General features: G+C 40.3%; 1 protein-coding gene across 1 annotated transcript in view; it reads right to left on the reverse strand.

Annotated features, from left to right (window-relative positions):
* Positions 1–950: 950 nt before the first annotated feature.
* The window catches only part of Nup160 (nucleoporin 160), a 59515-nt gene continuing 33162 nt past the window's right edge, over positions 951–27303 (reverse strand). Inside the window, exons 22-36 of the mRNA XM_028778491.1 lie at positions 26495–26593; positions 23813–23932; positions 20512–20607; positions 20324–20418; positions 20141–20237; positions 19943–20048; positions 16779–16939; positions 16052–16112; positions 14474–14584; positions 14167–14290; positions 12524–12625; positions 8179–8320; positions 4934–5059; positions 2441–2545; positions 951–2003 (exon numbers count right to left, since the gene is read on the reverse strand). Coding sequence (XP_028634324.1) covers positions 1914–2003; positions 2441–2545; positions 4934–5059; positions 8179–8320; positions 12524–12625; positions 14167–14290; positions 14474–14584; positions 16052–16112; positions 16779–16939; positions 19943–20048; positions 20141–20237; positions 20324–20418; positions 20512–20607; positions 23813–23932; positions 26495–26593 — 1635 coding nt within the window. The 3' untranslated portion in view covers positions 951–1913. The remainder of the gene's footprint in view (positions 2004–2440; positions 2546–4933; positions 5060–8178; positions 8321–12523; positions 12626–14166; positions 14291–14473; positions 14585–16051; positions 16113–16778; positions 16940–19942; positions 20049–20140; positions 20238–20323; positions 20419–20511; positions 20608–23812; positions 23933–26494; positions 26594–27303) is intronic.

Genomic DNA, 27303 nt, shown 5'->3' on the forward strand with positions numbered 1-27303 from the left:
AGTGTTACTATCATTTTCCGTCTTCCTTTGTGGTACTGGGGATCAAACAGAGGCCTTGGCACCCAGCCCTACCATATCCAGTATATCAGAGAGGACATCTGTTATGGCCATTGCAGTTACATTTTACTATATTATACCTTCTGGTGTTGGGGATTGAGGGCCTTGGATCTGCTAAGCAAATGCTCCATCAGTGAGCTACATACCCCTAGCCAAACAGAACCTTTAAACCAACAACAACGATTTTTATATTATTTTAAACTATGTGTTTCTGTGTGTACATGAGTGCAGGTGTTAGTGGGGTTTTGACAAGGGTGTTTAAGCTCCTGGAGCTGGTGTTAACAGATGATTGTGAGCTGGATAGGACACAAATTCAGGTTGTTTGGAAGAACAGCAAGCCTGCCTAACCACTGAGCCATTTCTCTAGACTCTCAGAGAACCTTTAACCTTTCTGACAGAAAAAAAACAAACCATACCAAACCAAACCAAACCAAAAAAAAAAAAAAAAAAAACCCAAAACCCCACAAGACACGATCATATTACTGTGGAGTAATAAAACCTCACAGGGTACAGTAAACACAAGCACAGATCCACAGCGGCAAGCAAACTGTAGTGCGAGTATAAGGCCCTTCTGCTCTGGTTGGAATCAAAATGAGACGGGTAGAAGTAAAGGGAAGACCAGACTGGCTTTGACATGGTGGCTAGCACAGGAAAGGCTGGTCAGTGCTGTGTGAACTGCTGATGCAGCACCAGTAGTCTCTCACTTATCACTCTTCAGATACAGCAGAAACAGGCTTTCCTATTTTTCAGACTACGATTGATCATGGTTGAATACAGGCCAGTGCCTTTTGCGTTGTAGTGGAAAGCCACAAGTTTAGAAAGCTGGGAGGGTAAGGGCCAATCCATAGCATGTCATATTAAGCATTGGAGAACTATAAACTATGCAACACAAATTTGATGTTAACAGTATAAATTCTAAAGTTTATAAAAAACACAGATGTCAAAAAGGGCATTCATTCAAACAAATAGTACAGAGACTATTTCCTTGAAAGATAAATCTTAATATACAGAATAAAATCAAAGGATATTTTTATTATTTTTCACCTTCCCCAAAGTTTGTATGCATGAATGTTTCTGATTCTGACCAGTAAAATTCCATTTTGGTCCAATATATTATCACACTAACAACTGTATGATCAAGTCCAGCTTGATTATTATAAATCACATAAATTAATACAATTTGAAAATGAAAATCTGTTTCTTTTATAGATGATGGACATTAATTTTTTTTTCTGATGTTTACTCAACTTTAGCTTTAGAGCCAGATTCAAAATATATTTTCCTTAAAAAGCTGGTCATAATTTATGCTTAATCTATGCATATTACCTAATATTTTATTGAAGGTCATATGAAAAACTCTACAATAAATAATGAAAGGAGTATGTAAAACCACTAGCCTTTGTTTGCAATACAGAAAATAGATGTTAGTTCTGGACCAAAACAATCCCACTGAAATACAAAAAAGATAAGGAAAAATTAAAAGATACGTAGGGACAATTTGGTGGTCAGCTGTAACAAACCAACAACCATCAGCTATTAATGAAAGTGAAGGTGAGTTTTTGTTTGCAGATAAAGGATGTCTTCGGCAGTTTAAAAAAATATAAACTCTGAAAAAGGTTGAGAATCATATACAAAAGCAGCTGTTAGACATGAAGTTGGAAAACCAGAAACCATGTTAGCACCACAAGCAAGCACAGGGTTGGTCCTGACTTTGTTCTCTTATGCTGTGCAGAATGCAGACTCAGGCGCTGTACACATCATTTACAGGTATAAAAACTGGCCTTGAGGACAGGGTTTCTGTAGAGTCTTAAGCCCTAAGAGGCACCAAGGTTACAAAGGCTGAGCAGCTATCCGGATCACAAGTCCCGACGGTACAGTAAATCTCGTGTTGCCTTGTCGACTTTTTGCTGGTAGTCTTCTAGTTTGTCAAGAATTTTCTGGGACAGCTGTAAGAGAAAAGAAAGAAGTCATTATATACAACAGTGAAGACTGAATCACTCTGGCTTCATCAACCAGACTACCTATGAGAGAAGTTGGCTGTTCTGCTTCACCATTTACCATTCAGCTCAGAAGTCTGTTCTGAGATTTTACACAGAACTGACCCTTCTGTGTTATATGTAACCATCATTCCTGTTTTTGTAATATATTTTCTAGATATGCAAATCACACTTTTTTGCTTTTGTTTTTTTTCCTTTCTTAAAGATGTATTTATTTTATTTATATGAGTACATCTCTGTGTAATTCCACATAATTCTTTCTTAATACTTTTGGATATGGTTGCTTAGACCTTTGTTTATAATAAATGACTCTGTTCTCTCTCTCCTCTTCGAGACATGATAGTCATGCTCTAGGGTGTGCTTGGCAGTAGAGAGGGTTTACTTACTATAATGTTGTGACTGTTGGCACTGTTCTCTCCCAGAGCCTGGAGAAGCTGGTCAATAGAAGAGTATGGAAGCCACACCATCGGGGCTGTTGCTGACAGTGGAAACTGAAAGAAAATGTCTATTTATTAAAATGACACCATTTCTTCTAGGTAGTTGTCTCTGCAGGACTCTATACATGAAATGCTTTAAACTCCACCCCCTTTCCACCATTATGAAAGTATGTGGGGCTGTGAGATAGCAAAGGCACTTGCCACCTAGGTAACTGTACTGGCTGGTTTTGTGTGAAAACTTGACACAAGCTGGAGTTATCACAGAGAAAGGAACTTCAGTTGAGGAAATGCCTCCATGAGATCCAACTGTAAGGCATTTTCTCAATTAGTGATCATGGGGGGAGGGCCCCTTGTGGGTGGTGCCATCCCTGGGGTAATAGTCCTGAGTTCTATAAGAAACCAAGCTGAGCAAGCCAGGGGAAGCAAGCCAGTAAGTAACATCCCTCCATGGCCTCTGCATCAGCTCCTGCTTCCTGACCTGCTTGAGTTCCAGTCCTGATTTCCTTTGTTGATGAACAGCAATGTGGAAGTGTAAGCTGAATAAACCCTTTCCTCCCCAACTTGCTTCTTGGTCATGATATTTGTGCAGAAACAGAAACCCTGACTAAGACAATTCCTGGGCCACATGGTGGAAAGAAAGGAAGAAATCCAAGTTGTTCTCTGCCTACTTGAACACTATGGCACATGTGTGCACACACACAAATAAGTAAATGTAATAAAAATAGGAATCATGTGTAAATGAACACACACACATACACACACACACACACACACACCCCTTCCCTTTTTCTTTTAATTGGTTTAAACATATCACCACTTTACACCATCACTCATCTGGTCTACACAGATAGCTAGAGTTCTAGGACAACCTCAGCTACATAATACAGAAAGCTTATCTTGAGAAATGCTAAAAAAGAAAAGAGTGTCAGGGTTTGGTGCCTGCCCATGGGATAGATCCCAAGTTGGGCCAAGTAACTTGATGGCTTTTCCTTCAGTCTCTGCTCCATTTTTTGCCCCTGAATTTTTTTTAGACAGAAACAATTCTGGGTCAAAAACATTGAAGGTAGGTGCGCAGCCCCATCCCTCTATTGGGGGTCCTGTCTATCTACTGGAGGTGGCCTCTTCAGGTTTCCTTTCCCCACTGTTGGGCATTTTGGCTAAGGTCATCCCCATTGTGAGTCCAGGGAACCTCTCCCATCTGAGGTCTCGAGGACTGTCTACTAGCAGCTGACTGAGATAGATGCATTGGACTGAGGTTGGAGACTCCTATGGAAGAGTTGGGGGAAGGATTGAAGGAGCTGAAGGGGATGGCAACCCTACAGAAAGAACAACAGTATCAACTAACCCTAATATGGGCCTAATACTTGATGCCCCAGGGAAGGGGGAGTGCTGGGTATGTGTGTGAGGGAGGGGTGGGTAGGTGGGTGGGGAAGCACCCTATCAGATGCAAAGGGGATGGGGTAAAGAACTCTGGGAGGGGGGACTGGGAAGGGGAAAATACTTAGAATGTAAAAAAAAATTTAATAAAAAAATTATAAAATATTTTATACTAAAAAAAGACAAGAAAAAGAAAAAAGTAAAAATACATAAGAAAAAGAAAGGAGTATCTAGGCAGCTAGCCGGTGGTGGCACGCCTTTAATCTTAGCACTAGAGAGGCAGATGTAGGTGGTCTCTGTGAGTTCTAGGCCAGCTTGGTCTGCAGAGTGAGTTCTAGCCAGCCAGGGCTACACAGAGAAACACTATTTCAACAACAACAACAACAACAACAAAGTATATATCACTCTTCTAGAAAACCTGAACTCAACTCCCAGCATCTGTAGTATCAGGCAGCTCACCATTATCTGTGACTCCAAAGGACCCAGGACCTCTAGCCTCCTCAGGGACCCACAGGCATGTGGCGCACGCGCGCGCGCACACACACACACACACGCACACGCACACACACACACACACGATTAAAAATAAATCTTATGGGCTAGAGAGATGGTTCAGCAGTTAAGAACACTGACTGCTCTTCCAGAGGTCTTGAGTTCAATTCCCAGCAACCACATGGTGGCTCACAACTATCTGTAATGGGATCCAATGCCCTCTTCTGGTATGTATGAAGACAGAGACAGCGACAGTGCACTTGTTTTTTTGTTTTTTGTTTTTTTTTCAAGACAGGGTTTCTCTGTGTAGCCTTGGCTGTCCTGGAACTCACTGGGTAGACCAGGGTGGCCTCGAACTCAGAAATCCGCCTGCCTCTGCCTCCCAAGTGCTAGGATTAAAGGCGTGCACCACCACTGCCCGGCACGACAGTGCACTTGTATAACATTTCACTATATAACTAAATATATACTTACTAAAATATATACCTACTATAAATAACATACTAAATTTATTTTAGATACTTCCTTAGTGCGATAACACACAATCAAGACGAAACATTCATATGCATCTACCTCAATTCCAAAGTACTGATGTCCTTTTCCTAATACAGCATCTACATATTCAGAGACCAAATCCACAGCTTCTTCTAAAAGGTCATAGTTCAGGTAAAGACGAAGCAGCTCAGCAGCATCAACTTTCTGTAAAAAGCAACAATTATAAGCATGTCTACCCCAACCTGAAATAGAACTTAACGGTGTTGCTTTCTAGAATGTTTTGGAAACTATCCAAGAAACCAAATGCACAAACACCTAAATGTATTACCAAAACAAATATTGACTGTTTCTATACATCAACAAATTAATCAACTTTCCTATTAACTTTTTCAATACAATTGTATCTCAACTTATAAAATACACATCTAGGCAGGCAGAGCTACATAGTCCTGCCTCAAACTAACCAAACAAGCAATTTAAAAAAGGTTCTTAGTGTGAGTGAGCACCTGAGCTTATTCATCTGTCCCTTCGGGTAAGATCTGTAAATTCCCATGAGCCCAGTTACTTCCAGGCACACTGTAATACTTGTCTGTTAAGTGGCATTTCTCTTCTGTTTTGTGATCTAAGACAGGTTTTAACTTGTCCCTACTTCAATTTCACACTAGTAATGTCAACATGTTTTCTTAGGAACACTGAGCACTAAAGTGACAAGATCTATGCATTAATGCTCAGAAATAATGAAATGCAAAACTGCCACCAGTTTTAAATCTGCATGTAGCTCAAAGTGATAGAAAGCATCCTCAATTTTGGATGCTTATTATACGAGTGTGATGGTTTGAATATGCTTGGCTCAGGGAGTGGCACTATTAGGAGGTGTGGCACTATTGGAGTAGGTGTGTCGCTGTGGGTATTAGCTTTAAGATCCTCATCCTAGCTGCCTGAAGTCAGTCTTCTCCTGTTTGCCTTTGGAACAAGATAGAACTTTCAGCTCCTCCTACACCACGCTCCCACCATGATGATAATGGACTGAACCTCTGAACCTGTAAGCCAGCCCAATTAAATGTTCTTACCAGAGTTGCCTTGGTCATGGTATCTGTTCACAGCAGTAAGACAATGAGAATGGTGTACTTCTTTTTTTGATAAGGTTTTTCTGTGTAGCCTGGCTGACCTGGAACTCTCTGTAGACCAGGCTGGCCTCAAACTCAAGAGATCCACCTGGCTCTGCCGCCCAAGTGCTGAGATTAAAGTCATGTGCTAGCATGCCTGGGTCCTCTGTACTTTATTACAGTAAGGACACTATACTCAATGGATACTTTATTACAGTGAGGATGCTGTACTCATTACAGTGAGGATGCCTCCTGTGTTCTAATGCAATCTCAATTTTACTTTTCCCACTTTAGCTGTTTTTCTCTACTTTCTTCTCCCTTTTTTTATGGCAGGGTTTCATGTAGCTCAGGCTGACCTTGAGCTTTGACACTGCATGTGGAGCATATCCGCTTTGTGCAGTGCTTGAGCTCAGTGTGTCCTGGGCAAGCACTCTATCAAGGGAACCGCTGTTTTTCCTTTTTTTTTTTTTTTTTGAGACAGGGTTTTGCCATATATAGACCAGGCTGGCCTTGAACCCACAGTAATCCTCTCCTCAGCCTTCCAAGTTCTGTAATTACAAATGTCTAGCCAATTCTCTTTCCTTATTCCACTGAAAGTGCTTCAGGTATTATTTTCAAACAAATGTACATCTAAACCAAATCAGCAGCACTTGCCTCAGCAGCATATGTACTAAAACTGGAATGAGAAAGAGCATATAAACCCATGAAGCTGAGCTGGTATATCATAGCCTATTGCACTGTGGTGGGAATGTACAGAGCATATATGGTCCTATCAGCAGACAGGAAGCCAGAGGGCAGTTCAGCCTCCCATCATTCATAACTGCTCATGAAGCACTAAAACAACTTGGTTTAGTGTTGTTGCATGCTTTTAATCCCCATACTTGGAGGTGGAAGCTGGTGGATTTCTGAGTTCAAGCCCAGCTGGTTTACATAGTAAATTCAAGCCCAGCCTAGTTTACAGTAAGTTTTAGGTTAGCCTGGGTTACAGTGGGACCCTGTCTAAAAAACCAACCAACCAACTAACCAACCAACCAACCAACCAAACAAACAAACAAAACAACCCCCCCAAAACAAACAAAACAACAAAAACAGAAGGTTGTCAAAATGTGGGGTTCTGGTTCCTGGCCCCAGGTAATCTGACTCTGTAGTCTGACATAAGACTGAGGAATCGACATAAAGAAGCTACTATTCAAAACATTTTGCTACAGATGATCCTGTTCAGTCCACATGTGAATCATATGCTAGAAGTTCAGCCCCTAGTGTGGTAGCACTGGGAGAGGAAGGAACCTTTGAGAAGTGGGACCCAGCGGGGGATGTTTAGTTCAAGGAGGGTGTCTGTCACTCTGAAGAGATTAAGATGGTTCTCAGGAGAGTGAACAGGTATGAATGACAGTGGAGGCTGAACTGTCCTCTGGCTTCCTGTCTGATGATATGACCATATTATGCTCTGTACATTCCCACCACAATATAATAAAATACAATATAGCAGCACAGACCATTCTTACTGGAGGCCAAAATAATGAGCCACATGTTCTTGAACATTTAGCTTATAAAACCATGAGCAAAATAAGCCTCTTTCTCTAAAATGCTAACCTGTCTAGGTACCTCTTCATGGGAACAGGCAATAGACTAATAGATAAACCTCTCGGTCAAAGATAAACTACTGTATTAACTGGGAAACATTCTATCCACTACTGTCAAGTTTTTAAGCAATAACAGATACAGTTACATGAAATAACTCATTATTCAAATTATGAGCTCACTGTACAATGAAACTAGTCCCCAGTACTATATGTAAAATTTAAGATAAAATTGCCAGGCAGTGGTGGTGCATTCCTTTAATCCCAGCACTTGGGAGGCAGAGGCAGGCGGATTTCTGAGTTCGAGGCCAGCCTGGTCTACAGAGTGAGTTCCAGGACAGCCCCGGCTATAAAGAGAAACCCTGTCTCGAAAAACAAAAAAACCAAAACCAAAACCAAAACAAAAGATAAATTGTTACAGATGATTGAGAATCAAAGCATTTAAGCTAGTGAATTTTCCTTTGTCTTCCACTTCTTTTGACAGTGTCTCACTTAGCCTAGGCTGGCCCTGAACTCACGTTGGCTGGCTTTGAAGGCCTTCTGATCCTCTTGCTTCTGCCTCTCAAGTACTGCCACAACAATTGGCTTGTAAATCAGTACATTTCCCAAATTATCACCCCGCCTCAATACCACGTACCTTGTAACTGTTTATAAGCCAATTAGGCAGAGGAACTCCATGAGACAACAACTTGTTAATCACACAGTGATGATACAAGTTATTCTGGACTTTGTATCTTTCCAAGTAAGTTGACAATAGCCTCCATGCTTCATCTGTAGCACTTGGAAAAAGTAAAAAGGACAAAGGAGTTCAGATTCCTATTCTATTAATTAATCAGAAACTAATTAATTAGTTAATGAATTGGGTAGACAAGGCTGATCTTAAGACTCTCCAGAGCGCTATGATCATAGGTGTGAGGAGACATACAGAAGTAAAGCTTATTTTTTATCTATCTATCTATCTATCTATCTATCTATCTATCTATCTATCCATCCATCCATCCATCCATCCATCCATCCATCCATCTTATCTATCTTGTATGTGTAGGCTCATATGCATAGTGTCCATATAGAAATTACAGAACACTCTCAGGAGTTGAGTCTCTTTCCCACCATGTACCAGGGAATCAAATTAGAGTCCTCCACAAAAGGTATACGTGCTCTTAATTGCCGAGTCACCTCTCCAGCTAACAACTGAATTGATAATATACCTAAATGGTAACTAGAAATTAGATGAGCTACTAAAGACATTTTTAAATGTTAAGATTTACTTTTCTCCTATTTATTTAATGCCTCAGTTTTAGGAGTTTAAAGAAAAAAGGAATTGGCCTTTTCCCCCCAAACTGACCAAGCAATATATTCGTGTAGAAATCAATTAAAACATTTTCCTTTGTATATATTTGTCTGCATACATGTATATGCACCATCTGTGTTCCTGGTACCCATGAAGGCCAAAAGAAGGTGTTGGCTCCTCCCTGGAACTGTAGTTATGAGCCACCATATAGATGTTGCAAACCAAATCTGCCTCTCTGCAAGAGCAGCAAGCACTGCTGAGCCTGTTCAAAGTCCAGTCTCTCATGTAATAATTTTGATGTTCTAATTTCATTATTTAAAACTACTAACAGAGAACTGCTACTGAGGCAGATAGGTGGCAATGCCTATATTATAGCAGTCAGTAGGTGGAGATCAAGGCCAACCTGCCTACCGAAACTGTCTCAAAAAAACCACTGGTTCAGCAGATCTCTCAGCAGGTACAGGTGCTTGCTAACAAGGCTGACAATCTGAGTTTGACTCCTAGCATCTACATGGTGGAAGAGAGAACTGACTTTGGAAAGTTGTTCCCAGACCTGCAGACATGTTCACTCTCCAAATAAATACAATAAAAATTAAAACTAAACCAAGTCCCAAACTGTTAACAGCTAATGTGAGATAGCTCAGTGGGTAAAGGGTACTTGTTGAGTAAGTCTAGAGACCCGAGTGAGGCTGGGGAATCCAGGTAAAGGCAATAGGAGATTAACTGGAAACTTCTCTGACCCTCACATATGGCACTTGTGTGTTTCTCACAAATAATGAGTAAAAAAAGGTGTGACTTGAAATGGTCCTTCCAAGTTTACGTTTTAGAAGCATTTTTGGGGGGTGCAGGGGGGGTGGGGGTGTTGTCCTGGCTGTCTTGGACCACAATTTGTAGACCAGGACTCACAGAGATCGCCTACCTACCTCTGCCTCCCGAGTGCTGGGATTAAAGGCATGTCCATCACTGGCTAGAAACATTATTAAAACAAAATTTATTTTTATTTATATGTATGCATGTTGTGTGCGTGTGTATAATGTCTATAGGTATCTGTAGAGGTCAGTCAGAATAGGGTGTCAGATGCCCAGAGTTGAAGATACAGGTGGTTGTGAGCCAGCCAACATGAGTGGTGGGAACTATCTGAACCATCTTTCCAGCCCATATGGTGGTAAACACCATCCACAATGTAATAGCTTTGAGAAGTGTGGTTTAGTAAGAAATGCCATCTCATGGACAGATCAGTATCCTCACTGAAAAAGTGACTTAGTCATGATGGATGGTAAATGAGACTGTTCCTTTCTTGATCTACCATCTTCTGCTATTGAAAGACAGCAAGAAGGCCCTTGTCGATGCTGGAATCCTGATGTTGGAGTTCTAGTTTTCAGAACATGAGGCAAATAAACTTCTGTTTATGAATTATGCAAGCTCAGAAATGGTACAACATAAATAGCAAATATTTAAACAAGAACTTTCAGTTTCTAAAGGATTACGCTTTTAATTGCTTAGCTGCATAAAAGGGTGTTAAATGCATCTCATAAAAGGTATTTTACTGAAATTAGGTTTGTTTTTGTTTTTTTTTTTTTTCGAGACAGGGTTTCTCTGTGTAGCCCTGGCTGTCCTGGAACTCACTCTGTAGACCAGGCTGGCCTCGAACTCAAATCCGCCTGCCTCTGCCTCCCAAGTGCTGAGATTAAAGGCCACCACTGCCTGGCTCAGAAAATTCTTGAGAAACAGTATATACACACTATATTGAGCAGAGTAAGTTCATGGAGGATGTCAGAACAAATTGAGGTTAATGCATGGCAGACTGCTAAAGAGTAAAAGAGGAAAAAAAATTGTTTTAGATTCAACCTTTTTCTTTTTTTAAATTTTGTGCTTTGCCTTTGTTTGTATCTACACATCACAGCTATGCAATACCTAGAAGATGATACTGATCCCCTGGAACTGGGTTAGTGTGCAACCACGTGGGTGGTGGAAACTGAACCCTAAAACACTGAAACCCTAAAACTTCAGACCCATGGTTGTGTGTGTGCTTGTTTTTGTCTTTCCTTTGAGAAATGGCCTTACTGTGTTGACCAGGCTCGGTTTAATTTTGTGGGTGTAAGTGATATTCTTGCTCCAGCCATGAAAGTAGTTCTGACTATAGGGTATCTATCCCCACATCATGATATCACAAGTACCCTTTGTGCTTGAGGAAGGTTATGGAAAAGGAATATCTCATAGATAATACATCATGATCTGAATAATAAATGCTAGGATGTCACCCTAATTATAAACTTTCAGCTTCTATTTTATTTTTCTAAGATATGGTCTCTATCATGTAGCTCTGGCTGCCCTGGAACTTGGTCTGTAGACCAGGCTGGCTTTGAATTTACAGAGCCCCACCTCCCTCTGCCTTCTGAGTGCTGGGATTAAAACTGTGTTCCATTACATTCAGCATTCATTCATTTAATTAATTTTAAAATTATATGTCTACATGTGTGTCTGCGCACATGTGAATGCAGGTGCCAACAGGGTCCAGAAGAGGGCTTTGACCCACTGGAGCTCCAAGTATCATACTTGTGAGCTGGCTGGTGTGGATGCTGAGAACCAAATCTGAATCCTCTACAAGAGCAGTATGCACTCTTTTAATTTTTTTTTAAAGATAGGGTCTCACTATATAGCTTTGGCTGTCTTAGAACTTACTTTGTAGACTAGGCTGGCCTCTAACTCATAGAGATCCACTTGCCTCTGCCTCCAGAGTGCTAGTATTAAAGGTATGCACCACTATGTCTGGTTGTAACATGAACTCTTAACCACTGAGCCATCTCTCCAACCCCAAGTTTCATAAAAACTTAGCAGAGGGCTGGATATCTCAGTGGTTAAGAATACCTGCTGCTTTCCCAGAAGACCCAATTTGGTTCCCAGCATCAATAGTAGGTGGCTTACAACTTCCTATAACTTGAACATATACAAACACATACATCATATAGAGAAAAAAATGTTAAAAATCTTAAAAAAACAAAACAAAACAAAAACAAAGAAACAACAACAACAAAATCTCAGAAACCCTAGGTAAGGCAGGTTTGACATTGCATGCCTATAAACAACCTCATCCCTCAGGAGGATGAGGCAGGGGAATTAAGAATTGAGAACAGTGGGGCTGGTGAGATGGCTCAGTGGTTAAGAGCACTGACTGCTCCTCCAGAGGTCATGAGTTCAAATCCCAGCAACCACATGGTGGCTCACAACCATCTATAATGGGATCTGATGCCCTCTTGTGGGTGTCTGAAGACAGCTACAGAATACTTACATATAATAAATAAATAAAAATTTAAAAAAAAAAAAAAAAAAAAGAATTGAGAACAGTAAGGGCTACATACATAGTGAAATCATAGTTCAAAATAACAAGAAACCCCAAATTACCCTCTCCCTTCTCAAAGAAGCAAGAAATAAAAGTATGGTGAATAAAGCACTGTTCACGGGTCAAGAGATACGGTCTAGCCATTAAGAGCACTTACAGCTCTTGCAGAGAACCTGGCTTTAGTTCCTAGCACCCCCATGGTGGCTCACAGCCATCCATAATTCTGGTTTTGATTTCCTCGGTCACCAGTGGTTTCCATACATTTAGGCAATGGATCCAATTTGATCCATTGATCCAATAAATCTGGTAAATCTACTTAGGCCTAAAGAACCCCTGGGGCTATCTATATACCTGGACTCCTTGGTGGTGATGACAGAAGATAGCTGATTGGCTGCTAGCCAGGCCCAGGCTTCTCCTTGTGCTGCTTCTCCTCCAAACTGCAACTTAATGCACCTGCAATGAAAATGGTCCCACACCAGTAACCAAATGCTGAAGCGAGCCACTTTATTTTGCTATTACAACTAGGCAGATAAAGACAATTTTAAGCCAGGTGGCAGTGGTGCATATCTTTGATCCCAGCACTCAGGAGGCACAGGCAGGTGGATTTCTATCAGTTAAGAGCCCAGTCTGGTCTATAGAGTGAGTTCCAGGACAGTCCTGTGTCAATAAGCCAAAATAAAAAGTTTGATTGAAAATTATTTTAATTATTATGGGTGTTTTGCCTCATGTCTGTGTATCGTTTGAATGCCTGGTACCTATGGAGGTCAAGTAGCCAATGTTCTTAGCTATTGAGCTACCTCTCCAGCCCCTCAAATTACAATGTTTCAAAAATATTTTCATTCATGAAGCATGTTACCAATAGCTACAACTTCAATAAAAAGCTATCTATAGCATCAGTCCTTAAAAGGCTATAGAGTAGCAGGACTTTTAGGCCAGCCTGGGCTATATGAAGAAAAACCTTGTCTCAAAAAAATAATTGCTAGCAACAGAATCTATGAAGGACCCTCCACATGTTAGATAAGTATACCCTGTGTCAAACTTCCAGCTCATAATTAATTTTTATGGACAATACAATAGCTCAGGAGTTGAAGTGCTTGCTTGTAGAGCACAAGTTTGGTCCCCAGTAGTCAAATAAAAAGCTGGGCATGGTGGCATGCCAGTAACTCCAGCATTGGGAAGGTAAAGAAAAGGAGAGCCCCTAAGCTCACTGGCCCATCAGTCTAACAGGTAAGCCCCAGGCCCCAGTGAGAGATCATGTCTCAAAAACCAAGGCGGCCAGCTTCCAAGGAAGAGGTGTCTTCTGGCACACACATGAACACACAAAGAGGAGGAAACGAGAAAGGAATAATTTTCAAAAATGACTCCAAGAGCTACAGGACCAAAAAGAGCACATACCACAGCCAGAATGAACACCTTCATTATTATTTGATTCAGAGTGTCCTCTCAAGAAAGGTCATACATGATCTTATATAGCTAAGACTGGCCTTGGACCAGTTTTCCTGTCTTTACTTCTCAAGTGCTGGTACTGGAGATGTGCTCCACTACTCCTAGTAAAGATTAATTTTTTTTTAATAAAATAAAACTATAGGCTATCAAAAAAATTTAAATTTTTGCAAAAACCAAACAGAGCATCTCTTTATAATCTAGTTTAGCAGTTTCTGATAACTGTATCACACTAAGTAATATGACAGAATCTCCGCATTAGCAACTAAGACTATTAAGGCTATTGGGGCTGGAGAGATAGCTCAGCAGTTAAGAGCACTGACTGTTCATCCAGAGGTCCTGAGTTCAATTCCCAGCAACCATATGATAGCTCACAACCATCTGTAATGGGATCTGATGCCCTCTTGTGTGTCGGAAGAGAGCGACAGTGTGTATATATTCACATACATGAAATAAATAAATCTTAAAAAAAAAAGGAAAAAGAAAAAAGAAAAGAGGAAGAAAAAGAAAAGAAAAAAAAATTAAGGCTATTAAATGTAATTTTTACTTACTTGAAAGCAAGCCCTTCAAAGACTGGTGTTAATGGAAGCTTAAAAGTCTGACAGAGTGATATGGCAGTGTCAAAGAGGCCAGCCTGAACCAAGAGAGTGCACATCTCCTTTGCTGATGAACTTCCTGTGGAAATGGAATATGACTACTTAGTGCACCTGAGGGCATATATAGACAAGACCAAAAGCTTTGATTGTTAACAAGTATCTCTGCCTTAGTAGCACGCTCTTGCCTTAGGCCCACCTACCGTATCTCCCCACTGCCTGATCCCGCATCACTGGTCAGGTCTGTTAGCAGTTAACTTCCTACCTGCAATGGCAATCGCTGATGGATCATGCCGAGCCAACGTGAGGCGAATACGAGCTAAAGAACACTCTTTCTCCAGATCTTCCAATTCTAGAATTTCAATCTGTCGATTGGCTGGAAAACAAATAAATTTTATTATCCAAAGAATAAGGAGCTGGAAAGATGGCTCAGAGGTGAAGAGCACTGACTGCACTTCCAGACGCCCTGAGTTCAATTCCCAGCAACCACATGGTGGCTCACAACCATCTGTAATGAGATCTGGTCCCTCTTCTGGCTTGCAGACATACATGCAGGCAGAATATAATAAATAAATCTTAAAAAAAAAAAAAAAGAATAAGGAGTGTCTATTAGATGAACTTTCAATTTCAAGGAGACATTAAATAACATTCCACTTTTGAGAAGTGGGGGTGAGACAAAGTCTCTCAGTTTAATTTTCCAAGGTATAGAGGACGAAATGAAGAAAAAAGAGGAATCAGTAAAAATTAAGCAATGTCCCTTTCTTATTATACACAGCTGACTCAAGCAAAGCATTAGACTCAGAGCCTGCAGTTGAGGAGTGCTTAGTGTTTCAAACATGTGACTAATTTAGCTCTTACAACTGCTTAAGTGAGAGAGGCAGAATTCAATCTGGAGTTCAAGCTCTCTGTGAGAGGGCATCATCCCCTGGTTATCAAGGATCCTGATGAAGATGTTTGTGAAGATGTTTGATGTTTGGTACTGAGTTGACTTGAACACAGTAAGCAACACACTTTTGTTTTCTAGCCCCCTTCCTGCCTCTGCCGCCCGCTCCAGGTCTCAGTACATAGCCCTGATTAGCCTAGAACTTGTTATATCCATCAGGCTGGCTTCAAACCCAGAGACACGCTCATGTCTGCCCTGGAGGGCTGGGATTAAAGGCGTGTGTCACCACACTTGGTTCTATTAAAGACCACCATTTGGGCAAGACTAGCTGGCCAGTGAGCGCTCAGGATCTTTCTGTGTCTTCTTTAGAGCTAGGTTACAGAAGCACACCATATGCTTGGCTTTTTATGTGGGTAATGGAGATCTGAACCCAGGTCCTCATGTTTGCACAGCAGGCACTTTATCCACTGAACTATTTGCTAAACACAAAGAAATACTTTTTAAATTTTCATTTCTTATATGACACTATTTCCAAAGACTTCTTTTTGTTTTTGTTTTTTTTTTTTTTTTGGTTTTCCGAGACAGGGTTTCTCTGTGTAGCCCTGGCTGTCCTGGAACTCACTCTGTAGACCAGGCTGGCCTCGAACTCAGAAATCCACCTGCCTCTGCCTCCCAAGTGCTGGGATTAAAGGCGTGCGCCACCACCGCCCGGCTCCAAAGACTTCTTAAGACAACCTTTAGGAGATTAGAAAGTTGAGACTAAAGTAAAATGAAGTAATTTTACAATAGGTAATGACTATGTGTGATATTTGTAATATTATATATAATGTTAAAATCTATCTATATTACACATAATCACTGTGATATGTGATCACACACACACTCTCTCTAAGACTTTACTCCACATCTACTGAACTGTAACAATGGCTACTATCCACCGATCAGAAATCCCTGGCTCACTTGGGGCAGCTGTGCACTCGCCATCATGATTCCTCTTAGGAGATGCTCCAGGGCGATCAGACTGAAAAACAAAAACCAGTGGCTTAACTGTAAAAACCGTATCTCATTTTTATAATATTAACTGTGATTAGAGCATTCATATTTAAATTAGTGATAGAATTTTTGATACCTGGCAAGGACTTATTTTTATTTCAGTTGGCATAACTCTTTCACAGGGGTTCTATAACCATAACGCAACAAAATGGGCTGTTTGTCAAGGAGTCATTTGTCTACAAGTTATTTAGACCAAGGTCATAATGTGATCTGTATATAAAAACATAATTTTCATTGGCTCCATAGTTCTATCATTCACTGGTAACTTTGGCTTAGTAAATTCTGACCCTATATAACACAAAAAACTATCGCAGGATAAAAAAACTGTCTGACTTCTCTAATGTAATTAACCAAGACTAAAATTAAAGACGGTGTCATTTATTAAGGACTCTTTTTGAGACAGGGTCCTATGTACCCCAGGGTAACCTTAAATTCACTCTGTGGATGAGGCTGGCTTTTAAGTCCTACTCCCCCTTGACTTCAGTTCCTGAGTCCTGGGATTTTAGGTATGTGCCACCACCACTCACATCCTCAGTAGATTCTTTACATAAATGAAGCAAAATGAGATAATAACAATTAAAAGGACAAAATCCCTATAATAATGAAAAAATCCTCCAAATAAAAGTTTTCATACCACTGCCCCAGAGGCTGGCTGTACGATCCATGCATACTCTGGACGAATAAGTCGTAAACAATTAATAGCGGCCAGGTAACAGTTGCCTTGCTTCTCAAGTCCCCCAAGAGTTCGAACCTCTCTGCCAAGACGCATACCATATTCAAACATCACTGTACCAGCTATGAGACAAGAGGAAATTAGACAACAAATGTTTGTTTACAAACAGAATCATTACACACAAGGCACTAACACCTGAGGCAAAACTGAGTATAACTTAAAATCATACACAAAAACTGTGATGAGAATATGGGGTGTACCCTTGTAACAAGCACCTTTTTGGGGAATGTAATGTAAAAAGTACAGAAGCTAAGAGAGTCCTGGTTGGCCTTGAATTCGCTTTGTAGCGATGACTGAGTTCTTAACCCTGATTTACCTCCCAAGCAGTGTATTATAAGCAAGCACCACCATGTCTAGCTATTTATTTTGTGTCTCTCTGTATGTTTGTGTGTATATGAAGGCCAGAGGAGAAACGTGGGCAGTGTTGCTCAGGAGCCATGTACTTTGTTTTTAAGGCAGGAGCTCTTGTTGGTCTGGAGTGCAGATAGGCTAAGCTAGCTGGCCACGGTGCAGATTTAGGTGCATTCTAGGTTCATATCAAGTCCTCATGCCTGCTCACTGAGCACTCTACTGGCTGTGCTGCCATCCTCACTCCACGCCTGGCTTTGGAAAGCAGGCCGAGATGAGGTTACAATGCAGCATTATTCACTATATCCCAAATGCAGAAGGGATCCATGTACCTGCTGATGGATGGGCAAGCAGAACATGATATATTAATACACCTATAATATTTTTAGGGGGTATAGTGGTGCTGGCAATGAAATCCAGAGCCTCAGGGGCTGGAGAGATGGCTCAGTGGTTAAGAGCACTGATTGTTCTTCCAGAGGACCTAGGTTCAATTCCTAGCACCCATATGGCAGCTCACAACTGTCTGTAACTTCCAGATCCAACACTCTCACACAAGTATGCATATAGGCAAAACACCAATGCATATAAAATTAAAAAAAATCCAGAGCCTCCATACATGGTGAGCAAGTTTTCCACCACTGAACCATATAATTCAATCTTAAAAGAGGAAATAAAAAAGGAAACTCTTAACACATGCAACTATATGTATGAACTCTAAAGTCAAGCTAATTGAAATAAGTCAGTTCCAAAGACAAGTACTGCAGATCAGCAGCTACATTCACAGAAGGCAACCAGAATAACATGTGCTAGGGATGGACTCTGGGAGAACAGAGCCATGGAACTTCAGTTTTGTAGGAGGAAAGAGTCTTGGAGAATGATCATAAAACACTTAGAATGTCTCTGAATAGTTCATTTACAAACAGCTAAAATACAGTGAAAAAAACAAGGCTAAAAGTAGCTCAGTTGTAGAGCCTTTGCCTAATGCCTGGGGCCCTGAGTCTGACCTCCAGTGTAAAGAAAAACAAAACAAAACAAAAAAAAAAACAAAGCCAATAGTAAAACTCTCCAACATGGGGCTGATGAGATAGGTCTGTGAATAAAGGCACTTGTTGCCAAATCTGGCAACACCCGTTTGACCCCTGGGACTCCCATGGCCAGAGGATAGAACTGACTTCAGTAAATTTCCTGATTTCCATAAGTCTGCCATAGCACATGTGCACAGAATAAATTTATTAAAGATCCTACTAGAAGAGATGGTTTAGGATTAAGAGATGTACTACTCCTGCCAATGACTTGAGATCAGTTCTCAGCATCCATGTTGGGCAACTAACCTTTCAGAATGCATAAACTAAGCCAGGAATAGAGGCACATGTCTCTAATACTACTATTTGGATGCCTGAGGCAGAAGGATCATGAGTTGGAGACCAGGCTAAGGCATACTTTAAGATCCTGTCTTAAAAAAAACAAAAACATTTCCTGTTTTTTTCTTCAGATTTTATTTTTCAGTTTTAATTACATGTATAAGATGGAAGGAGGTATATGTCACATGTGTGCAAGTGTCCATATAGAACACCAGATCCCTGGAGCTGGTAATTGTGAGTTACCTGATGTAGGGTGGTACCCAAAATCGAGTCCTAAGTTACAGAAGTGTAAGGTTTCAGCTGCTGAGCCATCTCTCCAGGCCCTATAGTCCTTTTTGAAAAACTGATAAAATGCACATTGCATAAACTAACCATTTAGTGGTTGTTTTTTTACTTGTTTAAAAGTGTGTGGCCATTTGTCTATCTGTCTGTCTGTCTATCACCTAGTGTTCTGTGCATTCAGTACCTGAACTCTGGTCCTTGTCATTGTACAGCAAGTACTGAGCTCTCATTTTACTTTCATTTTTGTATAAGAGAATGTTGCCAACATGGTGGCACAAGCCTTTAATGCCAGCATTCAGGAGGCAGATCTCTAAGTGTGAGGCCAGCATGGGCTACCTAGTGAGTTTAGAGACAGCCAGTTACATAGTGAGACTTTGTCTCAAAAGAAAAGAGAAAGAGATAACGTACATAGTCATTTGCAGTAATCATGTAGTAAGTGTCATACCTGTAACATACTTTTTTTTTCTTTTTTCTTTTTTCTTTTTTTTGAGACAGGGTTTTTCTGTGTAGCTCTAGCTATCCTGGGACTTGCTCTGTATACCAGGCTGGCCTCAAACTCAGAGATCTGCCTGCCTCTGTCTGCCTCTTGTGCGCTGGGATTAAAGGTGTACGAGCCATCACTGCCTGGCTAAATTGTGATCTTTTTAAAGACCTTGTATAATGTTGAAGGGATATGACAGTTTAACCACGGATAATAGGGAAGACTGTTATATTCAGGAGACCTAAGAACACTTATGGAATTAATTAAGATTTTACTCTAGGAAACAAAATAAAAAAGGGAGGCAATCAAGGGTACAGGAACTAAAACTAAGGAGCACAAAGCACTTCTAGTTTGAGAAAGTCAATACTCCCTTTATAGTCAGGCAGAAAATGTACGGAGTTTATTCCAGTACCAGTTTACTGGAAATCACTTGAAAATGTTATAGAATGAGAGTCAATATATATACAAACTTAATGTTATTAGACACACACATGCAATCTTATATATAATTAAAACATACGTCCTATTCACAATGTTTTTGGAAATATGGTTAAACTAATAAAGTTGCTTTTAACAGCAAGGTTCTGGCTCACCTTTTCGGTAATTGTGCCGGTAAATGTGAAAAGCATAGAGAAGTTCATAGTAATTGTGAGTCATAAGGTCGACAGCTCTAGCACGTGACTCGATTATTCCTACCACCTAACAAAAAATGAGCAATCAGACGCTGACGTTAGTAGCAATCATGGCAGTCAAAAGACTTGTTACTAGACAAAAGTGGACAAATTAATTACCTCATTATGCAGATTCACATAAGGAAACTCTACAAGATCCTGCAGTTGGGAACGTTCACAAAGAACGACCACGAGCTGTCGCAAACAGTCTAACTGCCTAGAGGGAAGAAGCAGATGAGGGTGAACTGTCTGAGTTAAACAGGGCTGGTAAACTGCCTTCTCTAAAAACAACTGGGAGAGTACCTGCTAGAGTCAGGAATTTGAGTTAAGGCCTCATATGCTTGGCTATTATGACCCAAGTCCAAATGATGTTTGAAAATGCATGTTCTTAAAGTAGCCTAAATGAAATATCAAAAAAAGAGCAACAGAAATTAACATGCCAAATTCATAACTAACCTTAAGGAAAACAACTGAATGTAGTTAATTTTTACCTGACTTTTCCAGTCATCACCCGCTTCAGTAATTGCTGATGTAGCGAGCTGAATAACCAGCTCAGGCAATCCAACAACGTCTAGTAGACGTAAAACCTAAAAAGTTAAGAAATTTCCATGAAAATTCATGTGACTGGGGGCTGGTGAGATGGCTCAGCAGAGGCACTCTAATGGTTCTGAGTTGTTCAGAAAAGATAATTAGGTGAGACCATGACAGCAAGTGTGAAGACCTGCTCAGTGAACTAGTACCACAAGGAGGAGGTACTAGGACGGGCAGGATAGTTAAGATCTTCCAGCTGAGCTGAGCACATCTGTAATCCCAGATTTGGCATGTGGAGGTAGGAGGAACAAGAACCACACTGAGTTCAGCTGTGGGCTACACAAGATGGTATATCAAAAACTAACCATCCAACCAATCTACCCACACACGCACAGGTGGGAAACTCATTTGTTTTACAAGAAAATGCTACTAGAGTGGTAACAGGCTCTAGTTACAGATTAATTTTGTTTGCAAGTGTTAGGCTGAAACACATAGGTGCCATTTAAGAGATGATTCAAGCATTCTGTTTAGAACATTGGTAAAAACTACTATAAATGAGTAATAGATTATACAGGGCTTACAGTTGTCCTATTCTACATATTTATAGATAAAGCCAGATTGAATGGAAATCCTGAGTAACCCTTATGCCCTAGTCTCGAGGTGTTGAGACCATAGGCATATGCATTTTTCTTTCCCTATTGACAGATGTGGTGAAGTAATGAAAAAATTCTAAGACCCAAATATGCCTATGTCCTTACATTTGCATCCATAAGCTGAGAGGACAAAAATCACTCTGATTATAGACCTATATGGTATAGGGGTAACTACTATTCTCACGGCAACTGGATGAAGACTAACAGACTATCAACAAAGAATAACCTGTCCAAATTCACTTAAGAGTCTTGGGACCCAAATCGTCACACTGAAACCACCACACAGTTTCTAAAATATTTTGATAATAAAGTAACATTTCTTCCACTATCCCCTTGATCTGCTTTACTTTTATCAAATATTTAGCAATATCACCATATATGTGTACTTATTCTTTCAAAGTCATTTCCCATTTCAATATATATGTCAATCAATAATATCACCATATACACGTGTATATTTATATACACACACATACCTATATATACACATACATGTCTAGTTTCATATGTATGTATGTATGTATGTATGTATGTATGTATGTATGTATATGTCTAGCTTCTTTAGCACCCAAGGATCAGGAAAGTGACTTTGAAAGAATAAATACAATTTTATTACAGGTTGATCACCCCTAATCTAAAATCCATACTACCCAAACTGAAAACATTTTAGATGCTGATGTGTCAACTTAAGTGGGAAACCCCACATGATCTCATGTGAGGGGCTCAGTCAGAACAGAGGGCCGGGGAGATGGCTCACTGGCAAAACACTTGCTGTACAAGCATGAGGACTTGAGTTTGGATTCCCAACATTCATGTAAAAGGCAGGGAGGGTGTGGCAGCATGTAACAGTAAGCCCAGTAGTGGGAGGCGGATACTGGGAGTGCTTAATGGCCAGCCAATCAAGCCAAAATGGCTGGCTCTTTGTTCAGTGAGAGATCCTGTCTCAAAAAATAAGACAGAGGGACTGGAGAGATGGCTCAGGGGTTAAGAATACTTCCTGCTCTTCCAGGAAACCAATTTAGTCCCTAGCACTGTATAGCAGCTCAAAACCACTTGTAACTTTGGCACCAGAGGAACAGACTCCTTTCTCTTGCCTCTGAGGTCACCCACATGTGCTATAAACTCACACAGACATAAACAAATAAAATCAAATCTCTAAATTAAGAAAAGATGGGTGGTGGTGGAGAGGTGGTGGTGGAGAGATGGCTCAGTGGTCAGGAGCACTGGCTCACAAGCATCCTTTCTTCTATTCCAGAGGCCCCCTTCTGACTTCCATGGGCATCAGACATAGTACATATGCATATATGGGGGAAGCTTCATACATACAGACACACACATAGTGCATATGCATATATGGGGGAAGCTTCATACATACAGTCCTAGCACCCACATGATGGCTCACAACCACCCAGAGTTCTAGTTAAAGTTCTAGAGGGTATAGAAGGATCCTATACCATTTTCTGACCTCTGCTGGCACCAGGCATACAGCACATGGTGTACTTACATGCAGGCAAACATTCACAAACATAGAACTAAAAAAAAAAAAAAATCTAAAATAAAATAAAGATGGAAAGCTAGAGTGTGATATTAGAAGATACATGAAGTTGACCTCTGCCTTCCATGGATGAGCATATCCATACGTGCACCACACCCATTACTTTTATGAGTACTACTACTTGGAAAGTAACTTAAAATCTTTCATTAAATAAGTACATCTTTTAGTATATATTTCTTACTGAAATTGATATAGATAATGAATTTTCTAAAGTAGCTTTAATAAATCTATTGTGGTTATATACATATATCCTTAAAAAATTATTGTTTCATAGTTATCTTGAAGTGGCACTTCATGGCTCAAGGTTTACTTTGTTTAAAATCACATTTTAAAAAGTCCCATTATTTCTTGGTGAGTTATCAGACTTGCTCATAGTCTGCCACTGTTGTGATGTGGCTGATGAAGTTTTAGATCAAGGGAGAAATGCTAGGTACATCTTTCCTTCCAGTTTGTACTTTCACAGTTAGTATATTGTCTTCTACATGGCTCTTTTGTGTTTAAGTGGTATTTTTCCTCCTAGGGTTCAAACTTAGAGCCTCAAATACTAGACAAAGAACCTCATTATATTTTCCCAGCAGGTGTTGGAATGCCTAGCTTCTAACTTCAAGTGATTCCCCAACCTTAGCCTCTCAAAAGCACTTATGGGTACATGCTAACTCACAGCATTTTGAGTGAAACACGCACACACACACAGAGACAGAGACAGAGACAGAGAGAGAGAGAGAGAGAGAGAGAGAGAGAGAGAGAGAAGGGGAGAAAGAGAAAGGTTTTATTCACATGAAAAAAAAAGAAGGTCAATCTAGTTAAATATAACCCACTGAAGAAGAGACAGGTGAAGGCATCACTACCTTACTCCAACCCGTAGCTGAGAAACTGACTCTTCCAAGACCTAGGACCGAGCCACAAATGGGCCAAATCAGAGTACCAGCTAAACTTGTGCTAACAGACACAGTGGCTTCTTCCATGAGAGAAAATACCAAGACAATGAATTTGAGATGGATGCACTTCCAACACTACAGAGTGTTTAAGAAGGGCCCAAGCACAACACTGTACCTTATCATAATACTGCAATTTGGGGGTGGACACAATTTCTCCGTCCTCTGATCGGATCAAACGATCTAAAAATTCTTCTTTGCCCACTTCAGATGCTGCCTGACAGAAACATTCCAGAGCCTGAGGAGATAAAATAATAAAACACAAAATAACTTTCTAGAGATTGTTCAAAGGTTGGGCATAGTGGGACAGACACCCCTTTGGCCTCAACAATTTTGAGACTTGGACTCCATAATGAGACTGTTTGAACAAAGAAAAGGTTCATTCCAATTCTAGTTACTATAAATTAGGATGCATTAACTAGGGAAAGCTAAAATAGAAGCAAAATTGCTTAAAACTATACTACATTCACATTTTCTGTCAAATCTAAATTTTCTTTGTTTATCTGTTTTAGTTTTTTGAGACGGGGGTCTCTATATGTAGCCCTGGCCATCTTAGAACTCATTAGGTGAACTAGACTGGTCGCAAACCTGCTTCTACCTCCCAGTTGCTGGGATTAAAGGTATGCATCATCATGCCTGGCTGCCAAATCTAAATTTTGAGGATTTAATATTTTTTCTCAAAATTTTCTCATTTAGAAAAAAAAATTCTTTTGTTTGTTTTTTACATCTATTTTGTGCACATGTGCCACTGTACACATAGAGGTCAGAGAACAATTTTCAGAAAATGATTCTTTCCTTCTGGTATGTAGGTTTTGGGGACTGAACTCAGGTTTGCAGCAAGTGCTCTTACCACTAAAAAACCACCTTGTTTGTCCCTATTTCAGTCTTGTTTGTTTGTTTGCTTTGTTTTGTTTTTCGAGACAGGGTTTCTCTGTGTAGCTCTGGCTGTCCTGGAACTCACTCTGTAGACCATGCTGGCCTCGAACTCAGAAATCCGCCTGCCTCTGTCTTCCAAGTGCTGGGACTAAAGGCGTGTGCCACCACTGCCCGGTCCTATTTCACTCTTAAAATGCCATTACATATTTATATTTGCTGTCACATGTGCATATCATGTGTACATCAGAAAGGGATGTCAGACTCCCTGGAACTGGAGTTATACTAATGGATGTAAGCCACCATGTACGAATTTAATCTGTGTCATCTAAAATGGCAACAAGTCCTCTTAACCGCTGAAACATTTCTCCAGCATGTTAAATATTATTATTACTAAGCAAACATGTTTTGCCAGATGTGATGACAAGTCCCAGCACTCAGGAGGCAGAGGTAGATAAATATTTGATGAGTTCAAAGCTAGCCTGGTCTACATAGTGACCCTGTTTCAAAAACAACAAAACAAAACAGAAAAAGCAAATACACTTCCAGTACTCAGGAGGCAGAGGTAGGTAGATGTCTGTGAGTTCAACGCCAGTCTGGTCTACAGTGAATTCTAGGCCAGCCAGGGTTACACAGTGAGATCCTGTCTTAAAACAAAATACAGATGTGCACTTAATTCCAACAATTTGGGAGACTGAAGTAAGTACCAGGATAGCAAATTCAAGGCCAGCCTCAAACTCAAATTAAATCTTTAATAAATAAAAAGGGGGAACCATTAGAATTAAGCCAGTCCTATCAACACATTGATTTTATATTGTGAAGGAACAAACTCATATTATTTAATTAGCAAAGGTGGAGTTGGTCCATGGACATAGCTCAGTGGAAATGGACTATTAGGCAAGGGTCTAGATTTAATCACTAGTATCTCACATATGTGTGTAAAGTTTAATAAGATGTCTATTTGGCTTTTTAAAAACTTAAAATTCATCTTCATGTTTTTATTTGATCCGTTTGTAATAAAGTACCTACAGCAGCATGTTACCAACTACAGGATGTGACTGGTAGGTATATGACTGTTCACTAGTTCAATCTTTTTTTTCCTTAAACTGTATTATAGATGGGTATTTGCCTGTATATATGTTTGTGCAACACTAGCCAGAAGGCTTCAGATTCTTGTGGAGCTGCTACAGTTACACTTGGTTGTGGGCTGTCACATGGAATGGGAATTAAACCTGGATACTGTGTTAGAACAGCCTGTGCTCTTAACTACAGAAACATCCATCAGCTCCAACTATGTGAATTCAACTTTAAAAAAAAAAAAAAAACATCATGCCGGGCGGTGGTGGCGCACGCCTGTAATCCCAGCACTTGGGAGGGAGAGGCAGGCAGATTTCTGAGTTCGAGGCCAGCCTGGTCTACAGAGTGAGTTCCAAGACAGCCAGAGCTACACAGAGAAACCCTGTCTCAAAAAACCAAAAACCAAACCAAACCAAAACAAAACAAACAAAAAAAACAAAAAAAAAAACCCATCACTAAACATCAGTAAGTGCTGGTGGAGCATGCCTTTAATCCCAGAACTCAGGAGGCAGGGGCAGGTTAATTTCTGAGTTCCAAGCCAGCATGGTCAATACAGAGAAATCCTGTCTCAAACAAAACAAACAACCCAATTGACAAACCAACCAAAAGCATCACTAATTATTAAAAACGTCTGCACTGGAGTAGAGGGATTTTAATATTTTCTTCTTACTTCCCTGTACTAACAAAGTACAGGTAGTTGGCTAATCCTGACACACATATAATGTCCTTTACTGGTCAGTCTTCTCTAACCTTTTCCAGAAGATTCTATGCCTCCCATTTCCTATATCCTAGACAGACGGAAACCAGGTGTCTTCCTTACTAGCTTGCTCACCACTCAAATGTAGTTTACCTTCTGTACTTCTCCTGTAACTAGGTAACACCGTCCCAGCATAAAACGACAGGATCCAACATTGACTTGACACCAGGGATGCAGTAGTTGGATATAATCCTAAAAGGCATAAAGGAACATTCTGATTAGGAAATAAGCATTACATAAGAACAGTCATTTCTAAGTTCTTCAGAGGAGGAGAGAGTGATCGGTACAAGGCTTTATTTCTGAAATACTCAGAAAAATGAATTCAGTTAGTACATTTTTACATAAACTATGGACCATAAGAAAGCAGAGCCAGGGTAGTGGTGCATGCCTATAATCACAACTAATTCAAACCTGGGATGGGAAGATCACTTGTGGTCAAGAGTACAAAGCCAGCTGGGGCAACATAGCAAGTAAAGGAGTCCAGAAACAGATAAACACATATAACTTCACATCTAAGCAATTTCCAGTTTTTAGTGTTTCCATATTCAGTGAGTATATTTCAATAAAGGATTTTTGTTTGTTTGTTTGCTTGTTTTGTTCTTTGAGACAGGGTTTCTCTGTGCAGCCCTGGCTGCCCTGGAACTCACTCTGTAGACCAGGCTGGCCTCGAACTCAGAAATCCACCTGCTTCTGTCTCCCAAGTGCTGGGATTACAGGCGTGCACCACCACTGCCCGGCTCAATAAAGGATTTATATGTAAATGGTTTGTTTTATTTTAAAGAATACCTAATGAGAATTTAAAAGTTTTCTTTTTGAATCTGAAGACAAGTTTACTAGAGTCTAAAAGAAAAAGCCCAGGGCAGTCAGCCGCTTAGAGGAGGAAGCTGTAAAAACACAGAGAG

This window comes from Grammomys surdaster, unplaced genomic scaffold, assembly GCF_004785775.1.
Source record: "Grammomys surdaster isolate TR1022 unplaced genomic scaffold, NIH_TR_1.0 338, whole genome shotgun sequence".
NCBI lineage: Eukaryota > Metazoa > Chordata > Mammalia > Rodentia > Muridae > Grammomys > Grammomys surdaster.